At 53.7% G+C, this 10,991-nt stretch overlaps 1 protein-coding gene across 2 annotated transcripts in view; it reads right to left on the bottom strand.

The window, feature by feature from the left end:
• Positions 1-476: 476 nt before the first annotated feature.
• EPHB4 (EPH receptor B4) overlaps positions 477-10,991 on the bottom strand; it is a 19,920-nt gene continuing 9,405 nt past the window's right edge. The window contains exons 9-17 of one of the 2 annotated variants that reach the window (XM_008053319.1): positions 9,282-9,384; positions 9,017-9,081; positions 8,784-8,897; positions 8,431-8,678; positions 4,141-4,356; positions 3,723-3,872; positions 2,860-3,053; positions 2,622-2,777; positions 477-1,501 (exon numbers count right to left, since the gene is read on the bottom strand). In XM_008053319.1, coding sequence (XP_008051510.1) covers positions 1,372-1,501; positions 2,622-2,777; positions 2,860-3,053; positions 3,723-3,872; positions 4,141-4,356; positions 8,431-8,678; positions 8,784-8,897; positions 9,017-9,081; positions 9,282-9,384 — 1,376 coding nt within the window. In that variant the 3' untranslated portion in view covers positions 477-1,371. The remainder of the gene's footprint in view (positions 1,502-2,621; positions 2,778-2,859; positions 3,054-3,722; positions 3,873-4,140; positions 4,357-8,430; positions 8,679-8,783; positions 8,898-9,016; positions 9,082-9,281; positions 9,385-10,991) is intronic. The other variant, XM_008053321.1, reaches the window with a different exon arrangement.

The raw sequence follows: 10,991 nt of genomic DNA, 5'->3' as shown, positions 1-10,991 counted from the left end.
CACACGTGGGGGGTCCTCTTCTGCCAACTCCCACTCTCCTCCCCTCCCCCACAGCCAGTGTAGACACTCTCCCCATGGTCTCTAAACCATCCCCAGCTGTCAACATCTGGCTCACATCTGTCTCCGGCTGACTGCACCCCCTGCCCCAGCCTGTGCTCCTTCTCCAACTCAGGGGGCTGCAGGGCAGGGCTGTGAGCTCAAGCCCCCTGCCGTGGCTAAGGAACCAGGGCAAGGGAGGGTGGGGGCAGCCCCACCCCGGAGGTGCCCCGGGCTCTTGGCAGAGCCAGCTGGAGCGTTAGAAGCAGCTGCCAATGACTCATCGCCCACGGCCCCCACCTCACCTCCTCAAACACACCCTGGGGCTGAGAACCAAGCGCCCAGCGCCCCACGGGCCTGTTTCTCCAGCCCCCTGACCCCTCCCAGCCCACCACAGAGCCCTCCCTACCCAGTCCCCATTCTCAGAAATCCAGTCTACCACCCCCAAAGCTGGGACATGTCCCGTTTTCTTTTATTTATACAAAAAGTTATTTTTTTAAATATAATTTAAGAACCCCTCCAAGCACCCGTGCCTGTCTCTGGCTTCCACCCTCATCTCACTGCCCCATTCACTACCTCACTCCCACTGCACCCCCTCACGGACACAGCTTTGGGGGTCAGGGAAATATCTGGGGATATGGCGTGACCAAGGCACTGTTCTGGAAACAGACACTACCATGGGTCCCTGTTTCGACTTGGGCAAAGGAGGCGAGAGTGAAACAGGTGCCCTCCAACACAAAAAGTTATGACGAGGACGGTAGAAAAACAAAACAAAAACAAAGGGGGTGGGGGGGGGAGAGGAAAATTAAGGCCAAAAAATAAAACTCAAAAACCTTCAATATGAAGGCAGTAGCTGGGGGAGGAACATTTACAAAGGAAAAGTGATTGAGTTTGGTGGTGACAGCAGCAAGTTGGGCCGACAAAGTCCAATGATATTGTCACTGGGCCATGGCGCCCCTTCCTGCCTCCTGGGACAGTGCTCCACTTGGAGCTGGCAGGCTAGTCACCCACTCTTTGGTCTGTAGGAGCACACCCGTCAAGGTGAGGGGAGCACCTAGGGGGCCCTCTGGGAAGGCTGGGAGATTATGGGTACACCCAGTCCTGAGGGAAAGGTGCCCTCACCCTTGGTCTGGGGTTCCCCAGGAGAGGGTGGGGGTTGACCTCTGCACTCCCATATGGCAAGACCCCCAAATCCGGTCTCTGCAAATTGCCAACTCCCCACCTCCATGGGTTCAAAGTGCAATCCAGTAGGGCGCAGGGAAGGGGGCCTGTGAGTCCCCACTATGCCCCAGGAAGAAGGGGAGGCGGTGCCCCTGGGGTGGGAGTTCCTGTAGGTCAGAACTGTGGGGTTGGTCCTCCTGTCCCGCCTGGGACTCCGGGCTTGGCCTGGGACTTCATGTGCTGGACACTGGCCAAGATTTTCTTCTGGTGTCCCGCCAGAGTGACTCCGATTCGGAGCAGGTCTCTGTGGAAGAACAGAGAGCTCGGTGAGGCCACCGGGGGCCTATAGGTCGCCCGTGGGCGCTCTCCTCGCTAAGCTCCCGGCCCCTCCAAGGCGTCAGGATCGCCAACCAATCAGGAAGGCCAGCGGGGAAGACGTCAACAGTCGCAGGGCAGTTTCTGGAGGATTTGGGCGCTAGTGCCATGCTTCTGCGCAGCCGCAGTAGGGGATGAGATTAGCAGTAGGGGATGAGATTAGAGGCGGGGATTGGGGGCTTGCAGGAAAGAAAGAAAAGAAAAGGGAGGTGGGGGCGGGAGGAGGGAGCCCGCGAGACTGCCGTGGAGCGGAAAGAAGTGAGAGGGAAGAGGCCAAAGACAAGAGGAAGAGCTGGGTGGAGAGGAAGGGAAGGCTGCTGACAGCTGGAGCGTGAGATAAGGAAAAAATGAAGGGACAGGAGGACCCTGGGTCAAGGAGAGGCCGGGACAACTTGGGGAGGAGAGCCTCCGGCCCGCGGGGCAGGCTGGCCAGGGACCCCCTGGCTCGGCTTGTATTCCTGCTAGGTTGCTTGTTATTCAACCTGAAGTGGGAGGAGACTTCGGGGAGAAACTGGACAGCAGGAAGGGAGGAGGACCATAGCGAACCGGAACCGGAGAGGGACAAGCAGCATTCGGGAGGCGATGGAATCATAAAACCATTTAGCATTAAAGCTGGAAAGGAGCTCCGACACCTAGTCCGATCTTCTCCTTTTATGGGCTTGGGAGAGCAGAACAGAGCCGACACGCGGTTCATGGGAGGGCCGGGTCTGGAACGTAGACAGATGTGCAAAGGCAGATACAGACTGAGCAGCAGGACGGGAGATGGTCCAGGGCTGTGATGGCCAAGGAGAGGAGGTGGGCGCAGCGGCTGGGGACGCTCTGCGGGTCCTCAGCCCCAGGGCCTGTTACTGCTGTGGGGCTCTCTGGGCACGGCACCGAACAGGTTCCTAAGCATTGCTCTACTGAGAAAACAGAGCTGGCACCGGAGTGTGATGCGGAAGGCCCCTGCCAACCCCGTGGGCCTGACTCTGGCCCCACACTCACTCTTCCCAGTGCCCTCTGGCCGCTCTGCTCTCCCCACCGGCCCCTCCAGCTCCTGCCCCACTTACTCGGCAGAGATCTGGCTGACCAGCTCGAAAGAGCCAAACCCAGCGGCCGCAAAACTTTCTTCATATCTTCCCATCTTGATGGCTCGAAGCCACTCGCCCACCGAGCCAAAGGCTGAGTAGTGAGGCTGCCGCTGATCCAGGAGCGGGTGCGAGGCCCTGGAGGGCAAAGATGGGGAGGAATGAGGACTCTCGAGTGGTGGCAGAGTGGGAAGAGGGGCCCATTCTCTGGAGTCCTCACCCGCCATTCTCCCTGGCCACAATTTTGAGGCTGGCAGGGTTCCGGATCATCTTGTCGAGGGCGCTGACCACCTGGGGGAAGCGGGGCCGGGCATTCCGGTCCTTCTGCCAACAGTCCAGCATGAGCTGGTGGAGGGAGGTGGGGCAGTCTGGGGGCGGGGGCAGTCGGTAGTCCTGTTCAATGGCATTGATCACCTGGAAGGAGGCAAGAAGCACTGGGTGAGGCTGCCAGAGAGAACAAAGATGCCAAAAGGTCCCAAGGAAATGGTGACTTAGTGGATGCTGGACAGAAGCCACAGCCCCCAGAGTCTTCCTGGCCGGAGCTAAAGGTCTCTGTGGCTGGATGCCCCAGCAGCCCTTGGGCTCCGGTCTAGACGTATCACCTCCCAACCCTGCCCTCCATCTCCGTGTCCTTTTGGGACCCAGATATGTGGTACCAAACTATCTGATACAAAGATCAGCTCATCTTTGTTCCAACCCCACCATTTCAAGGACCCAGCAGTGATGATTCTCTGGGAACCAAGAAAGATTGCTATGACCGGCTGGGTGCAGTGGCTCAGCCTGTCATCCTAGCACTTTGGGAGGCCGAGGCGAGAGGATTGCCTGAGCCTGGGGGTCCGAGACCAGCCTGGACAACTTGGTGAAACCTCGTCTCTACAATAAATCACAAAAACTAGCTGGGCATGGTGGCGTGTGTCTGTAGTTCCAGCTACTAGGAAGGCTGAGGCGGAAGGATCGCCTGAGCCCAGCAGGTTGAGGCTGTGGTGGCCGTGAGCGTGCCACTGCACTCCAGCCTGGGCGACAAAGAGAGATTCCAACTAAAAAAAAAAAAAAAAAAGATTGCCACGACCATGGGCCACTTACGTCCTGGTTGCTCATGTCCCAGTATGGCCGTTCTCCAAATGACATCACCTCCCACATCACAATCCCATAACTCCAGGCATCACTGGCAGACGTGAATTTCCGGAAGGCTATGGCCTCAGGGGCTGTCCATCGGATAGGAATCTTTCCTCCCTGCAGGAGGAGAAAAAGGTGAGCTGAGGAATTCCCCGGACCTAGGCACACTGGCCCTCCCCAGCCCTTTGCTTTTTTCTCCTCATTTGGGCCCCAAGCCCCTAACTCCCCAGTCTGTGCTTTTCCTAGATCTCGAAGTCAGTTTCCCTAAGCTGACTGCCTCCTCCATAGCCCAGACCACCGATCCCCCAGCCTCCTGCCTGTCCAACCCACCCTCTCCACCTGGCCCTCAGAGCCTAGCCAACACCCCTCGACCCCGCTTCCTTACCAAAGAGCTTGTGTAGGTGGGGTCGGAAGAGTTCTCTTCCAGGAATCGGGAAAGGCCAAAGTCAGACACTTTGCAGACCAGGTTGCTGTTGACCAGGATGTTGCGGGCAGCCAGGTCTCGGTGGACGTAGCTCATCTCAGCCAGGTACCGCATGCCCGAGGCAATGCCTCGCAACATGCCCACCAGCTGGATGACGGTGAACTGTCCGTCATTCAGCTGCAGAGTGGACAAAAGAGAGGGGCTTGGTTGGGATCCCCATCCATTTCCTAAATCATATCTGTCACTTCCAGACCCACCCACAACTCACCTGCAGGGCAGACCCACCAACCTCCCCAGGTGAGCCCTTCTTTCTTTCTTTCTTTCTTTTTTTTTTTTTTTTTTTTGAGTTGGAGTCTCACTCTGTTGCCCAGACTAGAGTGCAGTCACCACTCCCGGCCACCGCAGCCTCGACCTGCTGGGCTCTGGCGATCCTTCCGCCTCAGCCCTCCGAATAGCCAGAACTATAGGCGCGCACTACCACGCCCGGCTAATTCCTTGATTTATTTAGAGATGAGGTCTCACCAAGTTGCCCAGGTGGGTCTCGAGCCCGTGGGCTCAGGTAAATCCACTCACCTCAGCCTACCAAAGCACGGGATTACAGGCTGAGCCCTTCTTTCTTACTCCGAGTTCTCCTGGCTTTTACTACAGCACCATAACACAGTGCTTACAACCGTTGTGGTTGCAACGAAATGCATGCCGTCTCTATTAGACTGCAATCTGAAAAATGCATTCCATTTAACCTAGTATGTTGTACACTCAGGAAGTACTCAACAAATGCGATCCTCTCTCTCAGCCTCCCTAATAGCTGGGACTATAGGCACACATCACCGTGCCTGGCTAATTTTTTGATTTTTTCTGCAGAGACAGGGTGTCGTGGTGTTGCCTGGGCTAATCTCCAACTCTTGGCCTCAAGGGACCTGCCTGAGTCACTGGGATTATAGGTGTGAGCCACTGTACCTAGCTTCAACAAATGCTTTTTATCTAACGTGCGCCTTATGTTTGACAGCCAGAGTTCTGTCAGTTAGGAGAGTGCGCTGAGCTACCTGTCTACAGGTGTCAATCACAACATCACTTAGCCCTCTTGGACCAGCTGTGTGTCGTTTCGCAAGAGAATAGTGAGGAATTGGAGAATGAGCAGTGGCCAGAGCCAAAACCAACGTCTAAAGCTCAACCTTGACCTTTACAGAGTTTGCTCTCACCAGGCAAACCAGCCAGCCACAGACAGTAAACGAATCCCACCTTCTGGGTTTAGCTAGGAGGCAGGGTACCCACTGAAGCCCTGCTGGGCCAGAAACACAGAGTCTAAAAGCCGAATCCTGAATCCATCTTCCAAACCTGTACCTGCCCTAGGACTCCTATCTCAGTTTGTGGCAACACCAGTTGCCAGGTGGCGAGGGTGTAGACCTCAGAGTGTCCTGGGATTCCTTTCTCTCCCTCACCCGCCACCTGCCATCCATCAGCAAGTTCTGCTGGTGCTGCTTTCAAGACACATCCCAAATCCAACCACTTACCCTGACCTCACTGCCTGAAAGATGACAACAACCTCGTGGCTCCTGGCTTGTGCTTCTGCTTCCAGCACCCAGCCAAAGGGACTGCCTTAAGCCATCTCACTCTCCTGTCCAAATCCCTCCAGAGGCTTCCTCTCGCACCTTCTCCTTCAGTCACTGGGGTCAATGGCCCTAGTGTTTCTGTTTCTTAAACATGCTGAGCTGGGTCTCTACTCTGCCCCAAACATACTATCCCTCCCATCTATCTTCTCATGATCGGCCTGTTCTCATCTCCCCAAATGTCATCCTTCTCCCATCTCCCTCATCCTTTCCCTGCAACCAAACCTTTTTTTTTTTTTTGAGTTGGAGTCTCACTCTGTCACCCAGACTGGAGTGCAGTGGGCGCTCCTGGCCACCGCAGCCTCGACCTGCTGGGCTCCGGCGATCCTTCCGCCTCAGCCTTCCGAATAGCTGAAACGACAGGCGCGCGCTACCATGCCCAGCTAATTTTTTTATTTATTGTAGAGACGAGGTCTCGCCAAGTTGCCTAGGCGGGTCTCGAACCCTCGGGCTCAGGCACTCCACTCACCTCAGCCTCCCAAAGCGCGGGATTACAGGCTGAGCCACCAAGCCCGGCTGCAACCAAACCTTTATGTGGCACCAGTGTAACTACCCAGACTCCTGTGTTCACAAGGCTGTCCTCAGCTACTCCAGGGTCTGAGTCAGCACCACTCACGGAAAGAGCCAGACAATTTGTGTCTCCTGATGGGTTCTGCGTGAAGCAGAACCCCGCATACAGTCTGGCCACAAACACTGCTTTTCGAACTTATCAAAACATCAGATCGTTTTGAATGATGGATACCATAAAGCCCTGACTTGACCACTATGCAATCTATGCATGTTACCAAACTGCACTTGAACCCCATACATTTATACAAAAAAAACTTTTGATTTTAAAACACATCAGCTGGGCGTGGTGGTTCACGCCAGTAAACTCAGCACTTTAGAAGGCTGAGGTGAGAGAATTGCTTGAGCACAGGGCTTTGAGACCAGCCTGGGCAACTTGGTGAGACCTCATCTCTACAATTAAAAAAAAAAGTTAGCTGGGTATAGTGGCTTGTGCCTGTAGTTCCAGCTACTTGGAAGGATGGGGTGGAAGGATGGCCTGAGCCCAGCAGATCGAGGCTGCGGTGGCTGTCAGTATACCACTGCACTCCAGCCTGGGTGACAGAGTGAGACTCCGACGCAAAAAAAAAAAAACACAACAAAAAACCAAAAAACCCATCAGAGTTTCTCTTACAGGAAACACAGGGAAATAAGCTAAATGACCCCACAAGGAAGAATCCTATAAATCCAGAAGCAGGACATTTGGAGGGACAAGCAGTTCAACTCTTCAGCATATCAGTGTCACTACAAGGAGCTGCTCAGGATTTAGAGAAGTTCAAAAACATAATAGCCTGGTTTACCTGAACTGGATCCTGGTTCAGGAAACCAGCGGTTAAAGAACACTTTGGGAACAAGTGGGGAAATGTGACTGTCAACTGGATATTATATGACATCAAGGAACTGTTGTAATTCTGCTAAATGCAATGTTATTTTGCTATGTAATGCTTTGATTTTTTTTTTTAAAGATGTCTAGACCGGGCTCGGTGGCTCAGCCTGTGCTTTGGGAGGCTGAGGTGAGCGGATTGCCTGAGCCCACGGGTTCGAGAACCACCTGGGCAACTTGACGAGACTTCATCTCTACAATAAATAAAAAAAAATTAGCCAGGCGTGGTAGCGCATGCCTGTAGTTCCAGCTACTTGGAAGGTTGAGGCAGAAGAATCACCGGAGCCCAGCAGGTTGAGGCTGTGGTGGCCAGGAGAGTGCCACTGCACTCCATCTGGGCGACAGAGTGAGACTCCAACTCACACACACAAAAAAAAGATGTCTAATGAAGTTTTACAAAAGTATAAAAATCAGCAAAACCTGTCAAAGTGACAAAAATAAACTCTTCCTCCTCTCCAGATACTTTTCCATGATCTTGTTCGATTTTTTTCCCCATCTGAAATGAATTGTTTACTTTTTTTAAAAAAGCCCATTTGTTAACTTGTTAATTTTCGTTTACTTGTCCATCAGTCTCCCCATCAGACTGCTCCCCGGGAGCAGAAATCCCACTTCCTGTGTGTCTGGCTTTATTCCTGGAGCCTGGGACAGTGACTGGGGCATAGGAGGCACTCGTTCAATATTTGTCAAAAGAAAGAATGACAGGTCGGGCACAATGACTCAGACCTGTAATCCCAGCGCTTTGGGAAGTCGAGGCAGGAGGACTGCTTGAGGCCGGGAGTTTGAGACCAGCCTGGGGAATGTAGTGAGAATTCATCTCCACAAAAAATCAAAGAAATTCACCGGGCCTGGTGGCACAGGCCCATAGTCCCAGCTACTCAGGAGGCTGATATGGGAGGATCACTTGAGCCCAGGATGAGCTGTGATCATGCCACTGCACTCCAGCCTGGGCGACAGAGCAAAATTCTGTCTCTTAAAAAGAAAAAAAGAATGACGAGATAACTCTAAGCTCTATGGGTCAGGGCTGGTCCCAGGAACTTGATCGTTTTTGAAAGGAAAAAAAAAGGCAGACACAGCCAGAGAGAAGGCTGGAGGTGGCTGACGTGGGACCCATGGTCTGTCCTGGGTTCTAGGCCCAACTGGCCTCTGCCTTCTGGCTGCTTTGGCCACAGGTGGCAGGCACAAGGGGGATGCCGGGGCCAGGGGTGAGGGGCTCACCCGAAGGAAGGAGTCCAGGGCGCCGTTTTCCATGAACTCGGTGAGGATCATGACAGGCATGCTGTTGGTGACCACGCCCTCCAGGCGGATGATGTTGGGGTGTTCGAACTGGCCCATGATGGAGGCCTCACTCAGGAACTCGCGCCGCTGCCGCTCCGTGTAGCCGCCCTTCAGGGTCTTGATGGCCACGCAGCTCTCCTTCTTCCCAGGGGCCTTGAGCCGCCCCCGGCACACCTCGCCAAACTCACCTTCGGCAGAGGCTGGGGGTCAGCTCTCCTCCAGCCCGGAGTGGCCCTGCCTTCCCGGCTGCCCCCCTGTCGGGTTCCCAGGCGCCCAGACAGCTGTCCTCTCACCTGCACCAATCACCTCTTCGATCTTGACATAGGAGACATCGATCTCTTTTGCAAATTCCCTCACAGCCTCATTAGGGTCTTCGTAAGTGAAAGGGTCAATGTAGACCTTAGTACCTGAGGAATCAGACAAGGCCCGTTAGCCAAGAAGTGACTCCCGCTGGACTCGAGGCCCTGGTTCCTGGCTCACAGCTCTTGCCCCCAGCCCATATCTCTGCCAGGTTAGGGCAACCCACCGTGCCCAATGAGATATTGTCCGTGCTTGTCCGAGTATTCCGCCTCTCTCCCGTTGCTCTGCTTCCTATAGCCAGTGGGAAGGAAATAAAAGGTAAACGGAGGCACACATCTCTGTGTCCTTGTGGGAAGAGAGGAGAAGAGATTGGAGAAGAGTCCAGGTGAAAACAGGCTGGGGGATACCCAGGAAGGCTCGCCCCGAAGCACGCAGGCGGGCAGCCATCTCCTCAGGATTTCCCGGGACGCTCAGGTGCTCTGCGTACTTACCTGAGACAGAGAACGGCGATGACAATGACCACCAGGACCAGCACCACACCCACGACTGCTGTGCCTGCAATCAGGGCCAGCTGCTCTCGCCAGCTCTCGCTCTCTGGAGGAGAAAAGACAGCTGAGCGGGAGAACCTGACGGCCCCTGTGGGCCCCAGACCCCAGCCTTGAGTAATGAGCTGTGGTCTTCTGAAGACAGGCCCACTGCACAGTGGGATAGGCGGGGAAAAAAGAAACAGGCAAGGCGGTGTTGGTGAGCAAATGGCGGGTTTCAATCTGTCCTCCACAGGCCTGTGGGCTCCCCCAGAGTCCCTTGGGGCAAAGGAGGACATTTCCTAACCTTGTAACTGCCAGAGCAGCTTTAATTATAAATACTAGTGTCCACAAAAATGACCCGTGTTGTTTGAATAAAAGGTTCTAAGGGCAAAAAATCTAAAGGTTTAGAGTCAAAAAGTGGAAACCAGGTGTTCACCAGTGGATGAATAAGTGAATAAGCAAAACGTGCTACCTCTGTACCACGGATGATTATTCCGCCACAGAAAGAAATGAAATACTGATACACACTACACCACAGATGAACCTTGACAAAAGTATGCTCAGTGAAAGAAGCCAGGCATAGAAGACCACAAACTGTAGGATTCCATTTCTGCGAAATACGCAGAACAGGCATACCCACAAGGGCAGAGTAGACTCGTATTTGCCAGGGGCTAGAGGGGCAAAGGAGGATAGGGGGGTGATGGCCAAGGAGTCGAGGGCCTCTTTTCAGGCTGCTGAAAGTGTCCTAACATCAACTGTGGTGCACCTGGCTGCACAATTCTGTGACTACGCTAAAAGCCACTGAATTACACACTTTACATGGGTGAACTGTATGGCAGGGGAGCTATATTTCAATAAAGCTGTTACAAAAATTACAAAGGGCCAGGCGTGGTGGCTCAGCCTGTAATCCCAGCACTTTGGGAGGCTGAGATGAGAGGACTGCCTGAGCCCGGGGGTTCAAGACCAGCCTGAGCAACTTGGTGAGACCTCATCTCTACAACAAATCACAAAAAAACTAGCCAGGCATGGTGGGGTGCATCCGTAGTTCCAGCTACTTGGAAGACTGATGTGGAAGGATCGCCTAAGCCCAGCAGGTCGAGGCTGCAGTGGCCATGAGCATGCCACTGCACTCCAGCCTGGGCAACAAAGAGTAAGACTCCAACTCAAAAAAAAAAGAAAAAAAAAAAAAAGAAAAAAAAATTGCAAGGTTTAGAAAGTCACTGGTCTAGTATACTAAAACTAACATGCAGGCCAGGTGCAGTAACTCACGCCTATAATCCCAGGACTTTGGGAGGCCAAGGTGAGAGGACTGCCTGAGCCCACGAGTTCGAGACCAGCCTGGACAACTTGGCGAGACCTCATCTCTACAATTAAGAAAAAAAATTAGCCAGATGTGGTGGCGCGCACCTGTAGTTCTGGCTACTTGGAAGGCTGAGGCGGAAGGGTCACCTGAGCCCAGCAGGTCAAAGCTGCAGTGGCCATGAGCGTGCCAGTGCTCTCCAGCCTGGGCGACGGACTGAGACTCCAACTCAAACAACAACAACAACCACAAAAAGCTAACATGTGTCACTCCATCTCATCCTCCAAACTCTGTAAGAGGCTTCATGACATCCCCATTTTATTTTATTTTATTTTTGAGTTGGAGTCTCACTCTGTCGCCCAGACTGGAGTGCA

This window comes from Carlito syrichta, unplaced genomic scaffold (assembly GCF_000164805.1).
Source record: "Carlito syrichta isolate Samal-C Ts95f unplaced genomic scaffold, Tarsius_syrichta-2.0.1 Scaffold288059, whole genome shotgun sequence".
In the NCBI taxonomy this organism is placed as follows: Eukaryota; Metazoa; Chordata; class Mammalia; order Primates; family Tarsiidae; genus Carlito; species Carlito syrichta.
The sequence above is the reverse complement of the archived record's forward strand: the minus strand, read 5'-3'. Positions and strand labels throughout refer to the sequence as shown.